The sequence below is a fragment of the Pelophylax lessonae genome (genome assembly GCF_965119305.1).
Source record: "Pelophylax lessonae genome assembly, chromosome: 10".
Classification (NCBI taxonomy): Eukaryota; Metazoa; Chordata; class Amphibia; order Anura; family Ranidae; genus Pelophylax; species Pelophylax lessonae.
The window spans coordinates 130,610,231-130,632,934 of NC_138777.1; the positions used below are offsets into that span (position 1 = coordinate 130,610,231).

General features: G+C 44.5%; 1 protein-coding gene across 1 annotated transcript in view; it reads left to right on the forward strand.

Annotated features, from left to right (window-relative positions):
- PYGM (glycogen phosphorylase, muscle associated) overlaps positions 1–22,704 on the forward strand; it is a 982,083-nt gene that overhangs the window by 712,910 nt on the left and 246,469 nt on the right. The window contains exon 14 of the mRNA XM_082270768.1: positions 21,154–21,301. Coding sequence (XP_082126894.1) covers positions 21,154–21,301 — 148 coding nt within the window. The remainder of the gene's footprint in view (positions 1–21,153; positions 21,302–22,704) is intronic.

A 22,704-nucleotide genomic window follows, 5' to 3' on the forward strand; every position in this document is an offset into this window, starting at 1 on the left:
CACAAAAGTGAATCCAGACCTAAACCCTATTGAGCATCTGTGGGGCATCCTCAAATGGAAGGTGGAGGAGTGCAAGGTCTTGAACATCCACCAGCTCTGTGATGTCATCATGGAGGAGTGGAAGAGGACTCCAGTGGCAACCTGTGAAGCTCTGGTGAACTCCATGCCCAAGAGACAGTGCTGGAAAATATTTGTGGCCACACAAAATATTGACACTTTGGGCCCAGTTTGGACATTTTCATTTAGGAGTGTACTCACTTTTGTTGCCAGCAGTTTAGACATTAATGGCTGTGTGTTGAGTTATTTTGAGGGGACAGCAAATTTACACTGTTACATGAGCTGTACACTGACTACTTTACATTGTAGCAAAGTTTCATTTATTCAGTGTTGTCTCATGAAAAGATAATAAGATATATTTAGTAAATATATATTATAAGATATAATAAATAAATTGCACTTTTGTGAGATACTGTGTGTATATATACATATTAAAAAAAAAAATTATAAATACCCTTATTTCTATTGTGATCACATTCCCTCTGTTCTCAGCTGCATATGAGCTGAGGGGAAAATAAGCAGCATCACACTGAGCTTGCCAGTAAATGGCTGTGCAAGGTGTGGGGGGGGGGGGGGGTTAGGGGGTGGTGTCAGGACAAGTCTGATCACTGGAAAAGAGTACACTGAGTTCCCCTCCTATCTAGAGAACTGACCATGCTGTGCTCACCTGCCTTTTGTTGTTAGATTTGTTAATAGGAAAGCAAGGGTATGGCTAGGAAAACTAGGGGTTTCACATAAAGGAAGCAATACAAAGAGAATTGGATACCTTCTCATACATGTACAGTAGGCATGTATCAGGAATATGAAGTGTTGGGGTAACAAACATTTTAACTTAAGAAAAAATAAAAGATCTACTCTGGATATGGAGGTTGCCTCTATTTCTGAAAATGGCTGGCTGTGATGATGTTGATCCAGTGTACTGGCATGCAGCAAGTAAGTATACAGATCATGAGTTCTGACTTAATTTTGGCTTTGGTTGGTGTATGGTTGTTCTAGGTTGCTCACTAAAGCATTTGGAGTGTGAATGAATAAGAATTAAAGTGCCACACTACAATATTATATATTGTGCAAAGAATAATAAAAGAACAGTCATGCTCAAAATATATTTTCCAGCTGCTAGTAATATAGGTCAATACACATAAACCATATAACAAATATAAATATAGGAATTGCAGTGCTTCATATAAAACATGCAAAAAAGTGCAATAGTGACAAAAAACCTGAAAAGGGTCTATAACAACTTCAGTGTCCAAAATGTTAATATTCATTAACAAAATTGTCCATTTTCCATCTCACCACTATAGTAATTTTGAACATCAAGAGTACTGTAAATCTCCTTCACCAAGCAAGCAAATATTGCACTCACCAAGTGGATAGGCTGCCAAGTTACAGAGTATCCACCACTGTTCACACTGGCCTCCACTCCTCACAGCGATCACCACTACTTACATAAGGTCTCCACCAATCTGGGAATACCCTTCTTAGTTCTCCTATTCAGGACTGTCATCCACTCATGTGCTCATGAAGTCATGCCATACACCATGAATATTGTTTAAAAGCTCATAGTGTAGTATTTCAGTATTATAAATATCAATTAGATAAAGCAAAGAAAACTTACATCTCGCGCCACCACACCACAGGTCGATGCGGCAGCGTGGCATTGCGGATGTAGGTCTACACAACACGTTTCACACAAGTGTGTGTCCTCAGGGTCTTCTAGTGGTCACTAAGGTGGCAATCAATATGTAGCCTACATGTCAGGGATACCACATGTAGTCATCCAGCAAGGGTGATCAGATCAGTTGGCTGCACCAAGGAATCAGGACCCAGATGGATAAAGGTGTAAATAAGTTTATTAAGCAAAATGACACACTCCAATACCAACACCAGTAGACCATGAACAAGTAAATAAAATATAAATGCTAGCAGTACCAAACCCCAATAGAACCTAACAAACTATATACAAAGGATGGAGCAAACAATAGCAGGACAGGACAGGGACAGGAGACAAAGAAAGCAGGGAGCCAGGTACAGGAAGCAGGGTACAGGGAACAGGACTCAGGATCAGAATACAGGTTTCAGGATCAGGCTCAGACAGGGACACGGCTAGCAGAGAAAATACAGAAGCCCTGATCCTCAGTGAAGGGTGGGCTTATATTCCCTCAGCAGTCCTCCTCAGGTGCAGCTTAGTTAAAAGTACAGTCCAGCTGCTGAGAGACACCCGCTGGTGGGCCCTGGAACTGCATCCCTAAGTTACAGGAACAACAGTGCCACCAGCAGGTGACCCACGTAATGACGCTGATCCTGACAAACCCCCCCCCCTTTGAGGAGTGGCCTCCGGACGCTCCATTGTGCTTCTACCCCAAAAGTCCAGAAAGGTCTCCCCTCCATGTCTGTGGGTCTTCTAGCACTCTCTAGGCCAAAGTCCTTTAACTTGCCGGAAGGCGTGCCACCACAGTCCAGCAATTGAACATGCGCCCCACCACCAGGGTCTGGAGGCCATCTAGGCACCCCACAGGTCAAGTTCCTGAAGAGGCCTAACATTAGGGATACACCCGCCCTCATTGCAGCACATGTCCCAACACTGCGAGTGAAGGCAAGCTGGACATTAAGCAGGGAAGCGCCAGCGACATGCAGGGTATCCGGCAGTGGCACACCAGGCTGGGCAACAGACAGTGGCACATCACGCAGGGCGGTAGACCATGGCACATCAAGCAAGGCGGTAGACCGTGGCTCAGCAGGCACTGGATCAGCAAGCACTTGGTCAGCAGGCACCAGAATGGCAAGCACTGGTTCAGCGGGACCTGGAAAAGAAAGCACTGGTTCAGCGGGCACCGGAACAGCAAGCACTGGTTCAGCGGGCACCGGAACAGCAAGCACTAGTTCAGTGGGCACAGGATCAGCAGGCTGAGTAGAAGACACCGGATCAGCGGACACCAGAACATCGAGCTGAGTAGGAGACACCGGATCAGCAAGCACAGGAACTTCAGGCACCAGAACAGCGGGCATTTGATCACCAGGCTTAGTAGGAGGCACCGGATCAGCGGGCACTGGAACAGCAGGCATCGGAAGAGTGGGCACTGGAACAGCAGGCTGAGAAACAGGCATCGGATCAGCAGGCTGGGTAGTGGTCACCGGAAAAGCGGCACTGGATCAGCGGGCACCAGATCAGCAGGCTGAGTAGGAGACACCGGATCAGCAAGCACTGGAACTGCAGGCACCGGAACAGCGGGCACTGGATTAGCAGGCTCAGTAGGAGGCACTGGATCAGCGGGCACCGGAAAACAGCGGGCACTGGATCAGCAGGCTAATTAGGAGGCACCAGATCAGCGGGCACTGGAACAGCAGGCATCGGAACAGCGGGCACCGGAACAGCAGGCTCAGTAGGAAGCACCAGATCATCGGGCACTGGAACAGCAGGCATCAGAACAGCGGGCACCGGAACAGCAGGCTGGGTAGTGGTCACCGGAACAGCGGGCATCGGATCAGCGGGCTGAGTAGGAGACATCGGATCAGCAAGCACTGGAACTGTGGGCATCGGAACAGCAGGCACTGGATCAGCAGGCTCAGTATGAGGCACCGGATCAGCGGGCACTGGATCAGCAGGCTCAGCAGGAGGCACCAGATCAGCGGGCACTGGAACAGCAGGCATCGGAACAGCGGACTCTGAAACAGCGGGCACTGGGACAGCAGGCTGAGAAACAGGCACCAGATCAGCAGGCTGGGTAGTGGTCACTGGAACAACGGGCACTGGATCAGCGGGCACTGGAACAGCGTGCTGAGTAGGAGACACCAGATCAGCAAGCACTGAAACTGCGGGCACCAGAACAGCAGGTTAGTAGCAGGCACCAGATCAACAGGCACTGGATCAGTAGGCTGGGAAGTAGGCACTGGATCAGTGGGCTGGGTAGCAGGCATCAGATCAGCAGGTATCGGATCAACAGGCTGGGTAGCAGGCATCGGATCAGCAGGCATCGGATCAACATGCTGGGTAGCAGGTATAATTGTATGTGTTGGGAAGAATCTCCTTTTCTTTTTAGGTTTAGATACAGGAATCCTGCTAGTGATTGCAGGGCTATGAATAGATTGTGAAGTAGATGGAAGCGAAATGGCAGTATTGGGAGATGGTGGAAAAGGAGAGACAGTCACAGAGGAGAATTTCTGAGAGGTTTCTAGGGGCAACAGAGTAGTAGAGGAAGTTTTCACTGGATTAAATGCAGGAAAAGTGCAGCTAGTTGGGCCAGGATATGGGCATGCAGTTGGAAGCAAACCATACTGAACTGCAGCTGTGGTTGCTACAGGTAACGGAGAGGAGAAACTTTGAGAAAACTGGTGTCCAGAGGCAGAAGTAGATTGGTGTGAGTTAGCTGATGCTGAATTAGAAATATCTGACCAGGTTTGCAGTAAGGGCTGAACAAAACTCAATTTACAACGCCCTTGTCTGATTAGAGAATATACAGCATTCATACAATCCAACAGGGCCTTTGGAGAATACACTGATAATGTTCAATAAAATAGAGGTTTATCATCTTCCAAGAGCCACACAAGAGATACCACCTGAGAGACACTAAAAGGAGGAGAATAATCATCACCACCCTTAGGGGTACTAGATAAAGCCAAGTCTGTACACAGTTGAATAAGTGGAAGAATCTCTTTGAACAAAACTCTGCCTTGGTCAACAAACAAGTGGGCCAGACGGATGCATTCCAAAAACTGCTCGCTAGTGTAAGTTCTCAAAATTTGGCGGCAATATTCCCTGTCTTTTGTTACAAGCAGAGAAAAATAAAAGACCTCCTCTGACTGCATCTTGCAACAACCAGAAAATTCCTAATTCCCAGGTGCAACCGATCTGATCGTTAGTGGCTTCAGTATTCTGTCAGGGATACCACATGCAGGCATCCAGCAAGGGTGATCAGATCAGTTGGCTGCACCAAGATATCAGGACCCAGATGGATAAAGGTGTAAATAAGTTTATTAAGCAAAATGACACACTCCAATACCAACACCAGTAGACCATAAACAAGTAAACAAAATATAAATGCTAGCAGTACCAAACCCCAATAGAACCTAACAAACTACAGTATATACAAAGGATGGAGCAAACAATAGCAGGGCAGGACAGGGACAGGAGACAAAGAAAGCAGGGAGCCAGGTACAGGAAGCAGGGTACAGGGAACAGGACTCAGGATCAGAATACAGGTTTCAGGATGCAGGTTTCAGGATCAGATCTCAGACAGGAACAAGGCTAGCAGAGAAAATACTGAAGCCCTGAGCCTCAGTGAAGGACAGGCTTATATTCCCTAAGGAGAAAAAGACAAGTGCCACTTGTGTAATATGACTTGGTGTTTTATTGAGAATTCACCATACTATGTACTCACAGTGTACAAGTAGTAAACAGCAGTGGATATGTATCTCAGGGGATCGGTTGTCCGGATGCCTAGGCGGAAAGGAACTGACTGGTTCACTCCGAAGATCCGTGTCTAGCCAGTGAAAGACGGCGTTGCCCGGACCCTGGGGACACTTGCAGAGCTTCCGGCGGCGAACTTCCGGCTTGGGCGTGGAGCGTGATGACGTAGGCGACGCGTTGTTGGAGCATGCGCTCCTTCCTCAGGCCTCTAAGTGGCGCCATCTTGAAGAGGGGCATTATATAGGGAAAGGAAACTAGACTACCGCAGGGTCCTAAAGTAAGTCCGATGCTATGGGTGCCTAACTGAGAACACCTGAACGGTAGTAATGACTGAGAATAAATCATGGATGATTGTGAGTATAACTACAGCTGGTCATATAATACAATACAAGAAAAATATATGAAAAATACATACTAATTTAAAAACAGTGTATCTAGTGCCGATCCTATTAATAATGAAAATGAAAAATACATGAAAATAAATAGAAAATGGAAAAAATAAAATAAAAATAAAAATAAAATAAAATGAAATAAAGTAAAAATAAAAATTAAAATACACAAAAGAAAATGAAAATAAAAATAAAAATAAAAAATATATATAGTAAATAAACATGTGTGAAAATGGATAAAAATAAAATGAAAATGAAATAGAGCTAACACCAATTAGATGAGAAGGAGTCATATGTGTATATATATATATATCATGTGTATACACACTCTCAGCCTACACTAAAAACGACATTAAAACAAGTTAAAAAATGTCTACACGATAAAAATCACAACTCTCGTGAAGTCAGCCAAATTTGAGAATCTGGACGATTTGTATGATCTTCTCCCTCCAGATTTGTTTTTGCCCAATTTTAAGATCCCATCCCACATTTTAAAGGAGTGTAGTACCCAATTTAGGAAAATCGAACAACTCATCACCTTGGCTAATCACCAATGGTGGGACAAGTTTTTTCTTAACCAATACATTCTTAACATGATTTCCCCTAGAGGACTTAGAGTCCTCAAAACATGTCCTTTTCTCTCTGTAGCTTTAAGAAAAGAATGGTGTCAGGTGTCCGAATTTTGCACCCGCAAGTGGATGCAATTAATAATCCAACAGAGAGATATCAAATATGCTGAGGATATTAGTTTACTCAAAGAATTAATACCAACCCTAGTTGCCTTATCACCACATCTACCCAGTTCTTGGTTGCGTACATTAAAGTTACACACCAAGAAAAAAGAAGATGAGGAATTAAAAACCAAACTTGGGAAAATACGCTGTGATTTGGAGGATTATAATCTGGATCGGGTATTCAACTGGAAGAAAAATAGAGGCCCTTTGTCAGGGATACAGCCGTACTGGCATTTCTGCCAGTACAAGTCATGGACGCTCCTGGCTCAATCGACACAGCCCTCTGCTGGCCCGTCAGGGAAATGGCCTTAGGAGAACTGGCAACATTGCCAGTAATAGCAATGGTCGTTCCAGCCTCAATTGACACTGCCCTCTGCTGGCCTATAAAAGGTGGCCATAGGAGCAGACTCATTGCTGGATTATCTCTCAGCTTCCTGTGTTCTTGTGCTTCCTGTTTGGACTTCCTGTTGTGACCCGGCTTGTTTCTGAACCATCTGATCTCCTCCTGGTGTTTGACCCTCGGCTTGCCTCTCGGACTTTGCTCTTGCTACTACCTGCCTGTTTTCCCAGTGTATGACCCCGGCTTGCCTAAGGACTCTGTTTCTGCCTGCTCACCTGTGTATGACCCTGGCTCGTCCCTGCTCTGCTACTTACCTTGCTCTTGGACTGATCACCGGTGTTTGACCCTCGGCCTGGCTTTTACTACTCTTCTAGTTGCCTGCCTTACCCAGAGTTCCTGAAATCATCTGGTGTTCACCACAGGCGACCTGTGCTACTTGGGACGCTTCACCTCCTGTACCACTTCCAGGGGTGACTCGCACTGAGCTGCAAGGGAAGCCTTCTCTGCACTTCGGCCTCCATCCAGATTGTGACAGTATAATCCAGCCATGTCTGAGGCCGACAGAGGTGCTTCCCCGCTCGAGTCGCTATGTCAACAAGTCGCCACCCTGACCCAAGCAGTCCAGAGGCTTCAAGATGGCTACTTCCTGTTAGAAGGACATCTGCAGCATTTAACAACTTCTCCTTCTACTGCTGACCCCAGCCAGCTCTCTGCCAGCTCCGCTTCTGCCTCCTCACAACAAGAGCACCCCAGTTCTCCACATTTTGCAATGGCACCTCCACCAGAGCCACGGGTGCCAACACCTGAATGTTTTCGCGGAGAACGAAAGAAATTCAGGTCCTTTAAAAATGCCTGCCTGCTGTACTTGGCCCTCCAGCCTATGACCTTTTCCTCCGAAACTGTGAAAGTGGGGTTCATAATCTCCCTACTATCTGAGGAACCCCAAACTTGGGCCCATAACCTTCTGGAACAAAAGAGTCCAGCTCTGAATTTGGTGAACTCCTTCTTTGAGGCTATGGCTCAGCTTTATGAGGACCCCCAGCGTGCCGCTACTGCCGAATCAGCCTTGCATGCTTTACAACAGGGGAAACGACCAGCAGAGGACTATTCTCTTGACTTTCGCAGGTGGGCCGCAGACACTGATTGGAATGAGGCGGCTCTCAAATATCAATACCGCCATGGACTGTCCGAAATCCTCAAGGATGAACTGGCTCGTGTCGATACCCTGCTTCTCTCAAGGGTCTTATTCAACTAGCCATTCAATTGGACAGACGTCTGAGAGAACGACGTTCTGAACGTTACCAAGGCTCCCGACCCACCTGGGTATTGCCTAAGGTTCCATCAGCTACTGCACCTCCTACTGGGTCACCTGCTACCTTGAGCACGGATGGGGAACCCATGCAGATCGGCTTGATTCGCTCCTCCTTGACTCCTGAGGAAAGACAACGCCGCCAACAGGCCAACCTCTGCCTCTACTGCGGGGGGACCGGCCATTTCCTGCGCAACTGCCCTGTAAGACCCAGTAAGTCTTACCTACGAAGCTCTCCGAACTGTCAAGTCTCTGAGCCTTCCTCCTCTCACCTTGTTCTCCCTGTCTCCCTACAGGTGGCAGAAGGGAAGGTTCGGCTCCTGGCGATCATTGATTCCGGGGCGTGCAGCTGTTTCATGGACTTTACTTTGGCTAAGAAACTGGGTATCTCTTTGCATCCGAGGAAACAAAGACTTGAGGTCCACTTAGCCGATGGTTCCCTGCCCAGCTCCGGTCCAGTTACCCGGGAGACCTGTCCTGTTCTAACTACATCGGACTCTGGCCATCAAGAGTTTGTTCGTTTCGATGTAATATCTTCACCCATGTTCCCCATCATCCTAGGACTCCCTTGGCTGCAGGCCCACAACCCTCAGATTAATTGGGTCGAGAAGGAGATTCTCTTCACTTCTGAGTACTGCCAGAATCACTGCCTCCCTCCCGGGCCTCATAGTTCTTCTACCTGCTTGGCGGTTCAACCAGTACCCGACACCCTTTCCAGCATCCCTGCAGCCTATCGGGAGTTCATGGACGTTTTTCATAAAAAGAAAGCCGAGGTCCTTCCCCCTCACCGCTCCTACGATTGTCCCATTGAATTACTCCCTGGAGCTGAGATCCCGTTTGGGAGGATATTCCCTTTATCCGAGAACGAACTTGAAGTCCTCAGAGTCTACATCAATGAGAACTTGGAGAAGGGGTTCATCCGTCCCTCCTCTTCTCCTGCTGGGGCTGGCATATTTTTTGTGGAGAAAAAAGATGGCTCTTTAAGACCCTGTGTGGACTACCGAGAACTCAACAAGATTACCATTAAGAACCGGTACCCTCTTCCCCTTATTCCTGAACTTGTTCAGCGCTTCCGGTGTGCCCGAATTTTCACAAAACTTGATCTCCGAGGAGCCTATATGTTAGTCCGTATCCGAGAAGGGGATGAGTGGAAGACAGCGTTCAGAACTCGATTTGGCCACTTCGAGTACTTTGTCATGCCTTTTGGGCTGTGCAACGCTCCAGTGACTTTTCAACATCTCGTGAATGACATCTTCCGAGAATTCCTGGACAACTTTCTGATAGTTTATCTAGATGACATCCTCATCTTTTCTGCCACCCTTGAGCTCCATCGGGCTCATGTTAAAAGAGTGCTTGCCACCCTGAGGAAGTATGGACTCTATGTAAAGGCAGAAAAGTGTGACTTTGAGAAGGATTCCATTCAGTTTTTAGGACTGATTATCTCCACCAATGGAATCTCCATGGATCCTCAGAAAGTAAAATCTATTTTAGATTGGCCAGCCCCTTCCGACAAAAAAGGTGTCCAACGGTTTGTAGGCTTTGCCAATTTTTACAGAAGGTTCGTGAAAGGTTTCTCCATGATCATCTCACCCATCACCCAGCTGACCCGCCATTTGACGAACTAAAAAGACTATTTATCTCGGCACCTATCCTTCAGCACCCGGATCCGGCTCTGCCCTATATATTAGAAGTTGACGCTTCAGAAATTGCTCCTGGGGCAATCCTGTCCCAACGTCAAGGCCCGAAGGCGCTTCTTCACCCCGTGGCCTTTTCCTCCCGGAAAATGACTCCTCCAGAGAGGAACTACGATGTAGGTGATCGTGAACTTTTGGCTATAAAATGTGCCTTAGAGGAGTGGAGATATCTGCTGGAAGGGGCCGCCCATCCCATCATGATTTTCACTGACCACAGGAACTTAGAATACCTAAGAACAGCTAAACGTCTAAGACCTTGACAAGCCCGGTGGGCTCTGTTCTTTTCAAGGTTCAACTTCCACATCACCTACAGGCCCGGGTCGAAGAATGGAAAAGCAGATGCTCTTTCTTGGATGTTTCCTGACAACCCAGAGATGGTTGAACCCAATACCATTCTCTCTGCTCAAAATTTTTTTTTGCTTATCCAGCCTGACCTGAAGACTGCGATTAAGAAGGCCTCTGCTCAGAGTACAGAATCAGTAACTCCCCCCTTAAGCAGACGAGATGGATTCTTGTGGCATCAAGACAAAATTTTTGTTCCCCCTCAAGTAAGACTTCAGGTCTTAAAAGCTTTCATGACCACAAGCTTGCCGGTCACTTCGGGGTACGGAAGACCCTGGAACTGCTCCAACGCCTCTTCTGGTGGCCCAGCCTGAATCAGGACTGCAAGGCTTATGTTGGTTCCTGTGTCACTTGCCAACGTAGCAAGGGGTCCAAAACCAAGTCTTGGGGCCTACTGAGACCTCTACCCATTCCTGAACAACCCTGGAAGAAGCTCTCTATGGACTTCATCGTGGATCTCCCACCCTCAGAAGGGTTCACCACTATTCTGGTGGTAGTTGACCGTCTTTCAAAGATGGCCCACTTTTTACCCATGATCGGTACACCCTCTGCTCTAGATACTGCCAACGTGTTAATTAGAGAGATACTTAGGTTACACGGGCTTCCGGACAATATCGTATCAGACAGAGGTGTACAATTCACCTCTAGATTCTGGAGGGAGCTATGTAAATCCTTATCCATTGAAATAAGTCTGTCATCGGCTTACCATCCACAGAGTAATGGGCAAACCGAAAGAACGAACCAAACTTTGGAGCAATATCTACGATGTTTTTGCACAGGTTCCCAGGATAATTGAGTTTCTCTCCTTCCTTGCGCAGAATTTGCGTACAACAATTCTCTACACTCAGCAGCCAATCAAACCCCATTCTGGGCAAATTACGGGTTCCATCCCTTTCTTGCCTAACGTCATTCCTGAAACATCAGTCCCTGCAGTCCAGGATCGAGTAAGTTCCATCCAGGCCAACTACCAGTTACTGCAGGATGCCATACTCAAGGCCCAAAAGGACTATAAAAGATTCTATGATCTGAAGAGGAAAGGAAATCCTGATTACAAGATTGGAGATAAGGTATGGCTTTCTTCTATGAATTTGAAACTGTCTTGTCCTTCTAGGAAACTTGGGCCCAGATTTATCGGCCCTTTTGAAATCAAGAGGGTGATTTTGAACTGGCTCTGCCCAGTTCCTACAAGATCCACCCAGTGTTCCATACCTCTCTACTTAAACCAGTTGTACAGAGCCCGTTCCCTGGAAGAGAGGGAGCTACCTCCACTGCCGGTTTCAGTGGAAGGTGAAACTGAGTTTGAGGTCGAATCCATCTTGGATTGCAGGAAAAGGGGTAGACAGACTCAGTACTTAATTAAGTGGAACAGGTATCCCCCTGAAGATAATTCATGGGAACCCATGAGCAATATCCATGCCCCAAGGCTTATCTGAGAATTCCATAGAAGGTTTCCTGAAAGACGGGCCCGTCTGGGCATCCGGAGGCTGCCCCTTGGGGGGGGGCACTGTCAGGGATACAGCCGTACTGGCATTTCTGCCAGTACAAGTCATGGACGCTCCTGGCTCAATCGACACAGCCCTCTGCTGGCCCGTCAGGGAAATGGCCGTAGGAGAACTGGCAACATTGCCAGTAATAGCAATGGTCGTTCCAGCCTCAATTGACACTGCCCTCTGCTGGCCTATAAAAGGTGGCCATAGGAGCAGACTCATTGCTGGATTATCTCTTAGCTTCCTGTGTTCTTGTGCTTCCTGTTTCCTGTTTGGACTTCCTGTTGTGACCCGGCTTGTTTCTGAACCATCTGATCTCCTCCTGGTGTTTGACCCTCGGCTTGCCTCTCGGACTTTGCTCTTGCTACTACCTGCCTGTTTTCCCAGTGTATGACCCCGGCTTGCCTAAGGACTCTGTTTCTGCCTGCTCACCTGTGTATGACCCCGGCTCGTCCCTGCTCTGCTACTTACCTTGCTCTTGGACTGATCACCGGTGTTTGACCCTCGGCCTGGCTTTTACTACTCTTCTAGTTGCCTGCCTTACCCAGAGTTCCTGAAAGGTGTACCTGTGAAGTTTCAGCTCTGTAGCATGTCCAGAACCAGAAAAAAAGATCATATAGGTGTTAAAGTTAAAGGAGGGTCCCGACCCACATCCCTGTTCTACTGAAAAATTATCTTTTTTTTTTCATGGTTCTGGACATGCTACAGAGCTGAAACTTCACATGCACACCTTTTAGACCCTCCAGATACTAAATCCAAAGTAAAAATCAAAAAAATTGTTTTCAATAATTGGCTTTTTTTATCAAAAATGACAATTTTTAAGAACTTTTTTTGTGTGATTAATAGTTAATGGGGCATGACCCAGAACCCTAGGCACTTTAGGGACATTTATTGGGTTTTAGGGCTTAAAAATTGTGTTTTTTGATTACTGAAGTTCAGGTCCCATTGATTTCAATGGGGTTCTGAAATCCGAACCGAACTTTTGGAAAATTTGAGTGTTCTGGTCGAACCGAACTTTTCAAAAGTTCAATCATCCTTATTACCAATTCCTTTTCCCTATATGTGGATCAGTTTCTCCAGCCCCTGGCACAAGACCTGCCTTCATATATACGGGATGGAGTACATTTATTAGAACTTTTGGCACCATACTATTGGGAACCCACCTATATGTTGGCATCTCTGGACGTTAACTCCCTATATACTAGCATTCCCCATTCGTTTGGTCTCCAAGCAGTTTCCTTCTTTCTGCACAATAGTTCTAATATTAACCCGGCACAGACCCAGTTTGTTTTGGATGCCACGTGTTTTTGTCTTAAACACAATTATTTTGAGTTTGAAGGGTCCTTCTACCTACAAACCAATGGCACAGCGATGGGGCAAATTTTGCCCCCAGTTACGCTAATCTGACCATGGGTATGTGGGAATCCCACTATGTCTTGAATAATAATCCCTTTACCTCCCATTTGATATTCTATGGGAGGTACTGTATATTGATGACATAGTAGTCATCTGGGATGGCCCACAGTCCACCTTTTTGGAGTTTGTCCAACATTGCAATTCCAATTTGTACAATTTGTCCTTCACCTCGGTATCTAGCCCATCAGAATTGGCCTTTCTGGACCTGTTGTTGTATCACAGAGAAGGAAAAATTGAGGCCAAAAATGACACCAAGCCGACAGCTGGCAACTCGTTTCTCCATTTTCATAGTTGCCACCACCTTAGGTGGATTCAAAATATTCCAAAGAGCCAGTACTGTAGGTTGCGGAGGAATTGTACAAATAATGAAGATTATTTAGAACAGATTGGGCACTTGAGAACTAAATTTATTGAAAAATCCTTTCCCGAAACCCTGGTTGATACCGCACAAAATTTGTATCTGAAAGGTCCCTTGGAAAAGAATACCAAAAAATCTGACATACAGTTTAATGGCCCACGGTTTGTCACACAATTTCATAATAAGTTCAGGAAGATGGAAAAAAAAATTGATTACAAAACATTGGTCTATCCTTTTGGAAGACCCACATCTGAGGGATAGTCTACCCCCTAAGCCTAAAATTACCTATAGGAGAGCCAGGAACATTAAGAGTTTGGTGGCCCCGAGCAAATTAAAAAGTATTCCTCTTACATCTCATTTGAACCTTATTCCGTTAGTGGGCATGTACCAATGTCGGAAAAAACTTTGCCTGACATGCAAACACGTGACCCACGGGCAAAAAGAATATACTATTAAAGGTCAAACTTATTCAATTAAAAAAATTTTTAACTGTTCTACAGAATTCGTTGTGTACTGCCTAACATGCCCTTGTGGCCTTTTTTATGCTGGGAGGACAATCGTACACTTAGGAAAAGGTTCAGAGAACATCGAAGGTTTGTCGAAGCAGGTGATGACAAACATAGTGTCCCCCGTCATTTTCTGACACACCACGACCACTCTTCTTCAGGGTTAAAAGTTTGGATTCTAGAATCCATACCTGTCATCCCTTCAACAGCTCAACGCTTCAAACAGCTTTGCCAAAGAGAAGCTTTTTGGATATACACACTGGATACCTTAGTACCTGGGGGCCTCAATGAGGAGGTGGAAACCAATTCTTTGGTGTAGGGCTCCCGTAATTTAGGGCCTGGGTTTGCCACTTGTCAGGTTGTGGTCATCTTCTATTCTTGTCTTGTGGGTGGTCCTGACGGTCTTTCAACACCAACCACATGTGCATGTGTGCATATAGGATTCTCTCCCAAGAATGTGACAGTATACCGTTTACTCAAAATTTATATTTAAAATCAATTACACATGATTATGGTTCTCACTACACTTTCTATTCCAATATAGTTTTTAGAGGTGTTTTTACATATAAAATTAATTTTATATTTTGTGCAATCTAATGCATTCCCAGACATCACGAGAGTTGTGATTTTTATCGTGTAGACATTTTTTAACTTGTTTTAATGTCGTTTTTAGTGGAGGCTGAAAGTGTGTATACACATGATATATATACACATATGACTCCTTCTCATCTAATTGGTGTTAGCTCTATTTAATTTTCATTTTATTTTTATCCATTTTCACACATGTTTAATTACTATATATATTTTTTATTTTTATTTTCATTTTCTTTTGTGTTTTTTAATTTTTAATTTTAATTTTTATTTTTACTTTATTTCATTTTATTTTATTTTTATTTTTAGATTTATTTTTATTTTATTTTTTCCATTTTTTTCATATATTTTTCTTGTTTTGTATTATATGACCAGCTGTAGTTATACTCACAATCATCCATGATTTATTCTCAGTCATTACTACCGTTCAGGTGTTCTCAGTTAGGCACCCATAGCATCGGACTTACTTTAGGACCCTGCGGTAGTCTAGTTTCCTTTCCCTATATAATGCCCCTCTTCAAGATGGCGCCACTAGAGGCCTGAGGAAGGAGCGCATGCTCCAACAACGCGTCGCCTACGTCATCACGCTCCACGCCCAAGCCGGAAGTTCGCCGCCGGAAGCTCTGCAAGTGTCCCCAGGGTCCGGGCAACGCCGACTTTCACTGGCTGGACACGGATCTTCAGAGTGAACCAGTCAGTTCCTTTCCACCTAGGCATCCGGACAACCGATCCCCTGAGATACATATCCACTGCTGTTTACTACTTGTACACTGTGAGTACATAGTATGGTGAATTCTCAATAAAACACCAAGTCATATTACACTTAGAGTGGCGCTTGTCTTTTTCTCCTAGTACTCTGCAAGTTCACCTTCTCTACTTGTGACAGAGCTGCCTTCAAGTGTTCACAGACTTGTTGTGGTTTATGGACTCTATGGACTTTTTAGTTACCATTTTAGGTCCTTTATTGTCCTATATGTCCCTTTAGTAGGCTTATTGAAAGTTACCCTTAAATCTTTTTTGTGCCAGTATACCTTTGTTGTTGTTTTTTATATTCCCTAAGCCAGGGGTGGGAAACCTTTTTTCTGCCAAGGGCCATTTGGGTATTTATAAAATAATTCGGGGGCCGTACAAAATTATCAACTTAAAAATGTGTCTGTAATATTTGGTCAAACATTTAATTAACTCACCCCTAATGTGATGGCTGCAACTGCTTCTCTTTGGTGAGGTGTGTGATGTTAGCTGGTATTGATGATGTTTCTACTAGCAACTGGTTTTCCAGGTTTGCGTCGGTCAGTCTGGAGCGCAGTCGACTTTATGGAGGTAAGTTTTGAAAAGAACTGCTGGCAGGTAATGCTGGTGGGTACAGCTGGCTGGTACTGCTGGTGGGTACAGCTGGCTGGTACTGCTGGTGGGTACTGCTGGCTGGTATTGCTGTAGGTACTGCTGTGGGTACTGCTAGCTCAGGCTGGTACTGCTGGCTTGTACTGTGCTGTGGGTACTGCTGGCTGGTACTGCTGTGGGTACTGCTGGCTCAGGCTGGTACTGCTGTGGGTATTGCTGATTCAGGCTGGTACTGTGCTGTAGGTACTGCTGGCTGGTACTGCCTTGGCTACTGCTGGCTCAGGCTGGTACTGCTGGGGGGTACTGCTGGCTGGTATTGCTGTGGATACTGCTGGCTGGTACTGTGCTGTAGGTACTGTTGTGGGTACTGCTGACTCTGGATGGTACTGCTGTGAGTACTACTGCCTCTGGCTGGTACTGCTTTGGGTGCTGCAGGTTCTGGTGTGGGTACTGATGACTCTGGCTGGTACTGCTGTGGGTACTGCTGTCTCTGGCTGGTACTGCTGTCTCTGGCTGTTACTGCTGGCTCTGGCTGGTACTGCTGGTTCTGGCTGGGACTGCTGGTTCTGGCTGGTACTGCTGTGAGTACTGCTGGCTCTGGCGGGTACTGCTGGCTCAGGCTGGTACTGCTGTGGGTATTGCTGATTCAGGCTGGTACTGTGCTGTAGGTACTGCTGGCTGGTACTGCCTTGGGTACTGCTGGCTCAGGCTGGTACTGTGCTGTGGGTACTGCTGTCTCTGGCTGGTACTGCTGTCTCTGGCTGTTACTGCTGTCTCTGGCTGTTACTGCTGTCTCTGGCTGGTACTGCTGTGAATACTGCTGGCTCTGGCTGGTACTGCTGGCTCTGGCTGGTACTGCTGTGTATGCTGCTGGCGGGAAATGCTGGCTAGCAGCGGTGCCGCGCTGGAGGAAGAGGCGATGTTTCCTGCATTGGTCACAGGCGGAGTGTATTTGATATCACTCCACCTGTGACTCACTCAGACTGTCACAACGAAGCCGGAACTATACAGGAAGCATTGGCTCCATTCTGACAGATCAGCTGAGAGACATAGACTCAGCTGCACGGGGGCCGGACCAAATGACTTAGAGGGCCGCATACGGCCCCGGGACATAGGTTCCCCACCCCTGCCCTAAGCAGTCCTCCTCAGTTGCAGCTTAATTAAAAGTACAGTCCAGCTGCTGAGAGACACCCGCTGGAGGGCCCTGGAACTGCGTCCCTCAGTTCCAGGAACAACAGTGCCACCAGCAGGTGACCCATGTAATGACACTGATCCTGACAATACAACTGGAATTTCAGTTTACCACACTTCTGGTCTGGGCGCCGTTTTAAAAGAGCCGATTTGCCATTATATCAGGTATAGGCACCATGTTAATGAAGCCCAAAGAATTACTCATGGCAGCCATTTTAATATAGATCCTTTAACCAAGAATATGATAAAAAAGATCACTGAATATATTAAAGAGGAGTGATCCAAAAAGAAAAAATATTTATATATAAAAACAGATTCTTCCCATTAGGAATGAATCACTGCTTCAAAAATGAAATTTTATAAAATATATACATAAAACTGTGTAAACAACTTAATGATAGTAACTAATTAACCCTTATACCACCAGAAGGATTGTTTATGAAGTCTGGGTAGGCTACACAGTAGAGATGGACGAATATTGGCCAGGGCGGTTTGCGAACGTCAGACGCAAATTTTCTCAAAAGTCTGCGAACCGCAATCCCATTGACTTTAATGGCAAACTTTAAAAACCTTTAGTTCATATTTGCAGCCACAAAAGACGTACTAGCTGTGCACAAATAGTCCCAGCACATGGACAATGTCATAACAGAAGTATTGCAATTGGAAAAGTTGCCCTAATTTTTTTTTTTTACAGCAAAAAATATATATATTTTTTTTCATAAATCAGCCAGAACTGACAGCAGCTGGTAAATACATGTTTAATACATATAGGGTCCATTCACACATCTGTAAAATGGGTCCGCATCCATTACACAATTTGGCGGAACCTTTACAGACCCATTGATTCCAGTCTGAAAAATTAGGCATTCACAGGATAAAGAAGTAAGTGTCGGCCATTCCAGGCCCCAAAAATTAGCCCACATGCGTTTACCTGACAGCTAAGAACGTAGTATTCTGTGGCTGAAGGTACATTAAGCATTCACAGGATACAGAAGTAAGTGTCGGCCAGTATTGGCCCCAAAAATTAGCCCACATGGGTTTACCTGACAGCTAAGTACGTAGTATTCTGTGGCTGAAGGTACATTAGGCATTCACAGGATACAGAAGTAAGTGTCGGCCAGTATAGGCTCCAAAAATTAGCCCACATGGGTTTAACTGACAGCAAAGAACGTAGTATTTGATGGCTAGAGGTACATTAGGCATTCACAGTATACAGAAGTAAGTGTCGGCCAGTATAGGCTGCAAAAATTAGCTCACATGGGTTTAACTGACAGCAAAGAATGTAGTATTCGATGGCTGAAGGTACATTAGGCATTCACACAGTATACAGAAGTAAGTGTCGGCCTGTATAGGCTCCAAAAATTGGCCCACGTGGGTTTAACTGACAGCTAAGAATGTAGTGTATTTGACGGCTAGAGGTACATTAGGCATTTACAGGATACAGAAGCAAGTGTCGGCCTGTATAGGCTCCAAAAATTGGCTCACATGGGTTTAACTGACAGCAAAGAACGTAGTATTTGATGGCTGAAGGTACATTAGGCATTCACACAGTATACAGTGATGTATATGTATATGTATATGTATATATATATATATATATATACACATATACACACATTTAGATTTTTTTATTTGATTTGTTGCAATACCCTTTTGTACTATGTAGCCAACTCAGACTTCCTAAACAATCCTTCTGGTAGAAGAGTTAATTAGTCACTATAATTAAGTGTTGTTTACACCTGAGGATGCACACTTGTGTAAAATGCATTGGGTGGAGCTACATCAATGGCATCACGCCGCCACATAAACCTGTGGTGTGGTGGCGCGAGATTTAAGTTCACAGCAGTGTTTGCTTTGTTTTATCTATTTGATACTTGTATGCTTGTGGAAAGTTTTAATGCAGTAAATACTACACTATAAGCTTTTAAACTTCCTTTGCGGTGTATGGTATGACTTCATGAGCATATGAGCACATGAATGGATGACAGCCATGAAAAGGAGAAATAATGAGGGTATTTCCAGACCAGTGGAAGTCAGTGTGAACATCGGTGGATACCCTGTTTGAATGACTTGAGCTTTTGTACTGCTTATAACTTGGTAGCTTATTCGTCTGGCAAGTGCAATAATTGCTCGCTTGGTGGAGGAGATTCAAAGTATACTTGGTGTTTAAAATCACTATAATGGGGAGATGGAAGATGAACTATTTTGTCAATGAATATTAGCATTTTGGACACTGAAGTTGTTATAGACCCTTTTCAGGGTTTTTTTTTGTCACTATTGCACTTTATTTGCATGTTTCATATGAAGCACTGCAATTCCTATATTTATATTTGTTATATGGTTTAAGTGTATGACCTATATTACTAGCAGCTGGAAAATATACTCTGAGCACTGACTATTCTTTTATTATTCTTTGCACAATATATAATATTATAGTGTGGCACTTTCATTCATTCACACTCCAAATGCTTTAGTGAGCAACCTAGAACAACCATATACCAACCAAAGCCAAAATTAAGTCAGAACCCATGATCTGTATACTTGCTGTTAAAATGTTTGTTACCCAAACATGTACAGTAGCGCTGCAATTCCTATATTTATAATCTATATACCGTGGCCCTATAGTCACTATATATATATATATATATATATATATATATATATAATATAATATAAGTCCAAACGACACTCTAACCTGGTAATATGTTTGTACAAATGTTTGGTTTCAGGGGCTATATCTCCACCCCCTTTATCATGATATTAGTGTGGGTTTTCACAGGAATCTGTCAGTAGTTGGTTTAACCTCTTGTCTACCAAGGTATGTTTAGAAGCTTCCCAATATTCTACAGGTTAAAGCTGATATTTATTTTTAGAGCCATCAATGGGCCTTATGGTAAAAGTGATCTGGGCAGCTCTAGAGATCACTTTTACAGAGCTCTGAAGGTGCACTCCCATTCCCCCACATTCAGCTGATGATACATGTAGTGGTTCCAGGGCAATTCTTCCATTCCTCTAGGGAGCCCAGGACCCCAGTAAGTGGTTATAACAGTAAGACTAGGAGGAGATCAGGGAACATCCATCCTCTAAACCCCCCGCCCCCACAACTAACAAACCCAGAAGCAATGTGTATTATGTCATTTCCAGGATCCTAGCTGTCAATCCCTGGCTACTGTAGCCAGGGAAGCAACTAATGAAGCACAATCTGTGTTTGATTAGCTGCTGTGGACGGCAAGGAACTATCACCTGCCTATGCTATCACCAAGGGGGCTTAGTAGCCCTCTTGTGATATCAATAGAGGTAAATAAAGAAAAAACGTGTTTAAAAAATGCATTTTGATAAAATAAATACAAATAATTAGGGAAATAACAAATAGCTGTGAAAATATTGTATGACATAAAAAATTGCACCTGCCATGATTTTATTCTCCAGGGTCTCTGGAAAAAATTGTTTGGGGTTTAACGTCATTTCCAGCAAAAACTGCAGATTTTAACGTGTGTGTGAAAAATGTAAAAAATTGCCTGAGAGACCAGCGATTAAGCAAGCTCAGGAATAATGGGCTGTGCCCTGATTAAGGCCACCCTTCTTGCATGTATACAGAGCTGTGTCTGCCTAGAAGTACCAAAGAGCATGAGAGGCAGTGGTATCAGCATCTGCAGCACCAGACAAGAGATTCAGGGGCAGTTACCCAACAGTATTGACGCTCATACAGTGCAGCAATACCTGGGAAATGAATCTGAGTAGGAATGCCTGCTACCTATTTTTTTCTTTCTGTCTAATGTGTGGTTTCTCCTTTACCTGAAATAACATTTTTCATTGTTAGGACAACTATGCAAATTCTTTTTTTGTTTCATATTGAGTAAGCGAAGTATCAAAGTACATAAGAACTGTTAGAAAAGGAACATGGCATAGAAACGTGTAGCCAAGGATAAATGGAACACATTTTAATCTGGTTCCTTATGGTTATACAATTTGGATTACCTCCCCCATGCAGGAAAATAAGCTGAAATTCTCAAGATATTTGGAGAATGAATACAAAGTGAAAATCAACCCAAACTCAATGTTTGATGTCCATGTGAAGAGAATACATGAGTACAAGCGTCAGCTCTTGAACTGTCTGCATGTGATCACCTTATACAACCGTAAGTAAATTGTTTAAAAATAAAGCAAATCAACTACCGACTACTAGGGTTGAGCGAACCCGGGCTGTAGTGTTCGGTACCTGGACACAGACCCGAACATTTCACTGTATGTTCGGGATACAGTCCGTTGTTTTGGCGCGGTTTTTAATGGCCCGGCTTCAACAGCTGCAGGGCAGCCAATCAACAAGCGCTTAACTAGTGTGCCCTTAGAAGCCATCACAGACATGCCTACTAATGGCATGGCTGTGATTGGCCAGTGCAGCATGTGACCCAGCCTCTATATAAGCTGAAGTCACATAGTGCCGAACGTCACTCTGCTCTAACTACTGTAGGGAGAGGTTCCTGCTGCTGCTGAGGGAGAGATAGGAGATTATTGTAGAGGCAGGCTGGAGATTGCTTTCATAGAAAGAATAGGAAGAATCTTCTTTAATCAGACAGCGATCTACATTGATTTTATTATGTGGGGGAGCACATAATAAATTCCATTAATTTGCCTACAATAGTAGGCAAATTAATGGAAACCCTATTAAAGGATAGGATTGTGGAACATCTTAATTCCCATTGATTGCAAGATGAAAAACAACATGGGTTTACTTCAGGGAGATCATGTCAAACAAATCTTATAGATTTTTTTGACTGGGTGACTAAAATAATAGACGGTGGAGGTGCAGTAGACATTGCATATCTAGATTTTAGTAAGGCTTTTGACACTGTCCCACATAGAAGACTTATCAATAAACTGCAGTCATTGAGCATGGACTCCCATATTGTTGAGTGGATTAGGCAGTGGCTGAGTGACAGACAACAGAGGGTTGTAGTCAATGGAGAACATTCAGAACAAGGTCATGTTACCAGTGGGGTACCTCAGGGATCTGTACTGGGACCAATTTTGTTTAATATCTTCATAAGTGATATTGCAAAAGGCCTCGATGGTGAGGTTTGTCTTTTTGCTGATGACACAAAAATATGTAACAGGGTTGATGTTCCTGGAGGGAAACGCCAAATGGAAAAGGATTTAGGAAAACTAGAAGAATGGTCAGAACTCTGGCAACTGAAATTTAATGTGGATAAGTGCAAGATAATGCACCTGGGACGTAAAAACCCAAGGGCAGAATATAGAATATTTGACACAGTCCTGACCTCAGTATCTGAGGAAAGGGATTTAGGAGTAATTATTTCAGAAGACTTAAAGGTGGGAAGACAATGTAATAGAGCAGCACGAAATGCCAGCAGAATGCTTGGATTTATAGGGAGAGGTATAAGCAGTAGAAAGAGAGAAGTGCTTATGCCGCTGTACAGAACACTGGTGAGACCTCACTTGGAGTATTGTGCGCAGTACTGGAGGCCATATCTCCAGAAGGATATAGATACTCTAGAGAGAGTTCAGAGAAGAGCTACTAAAC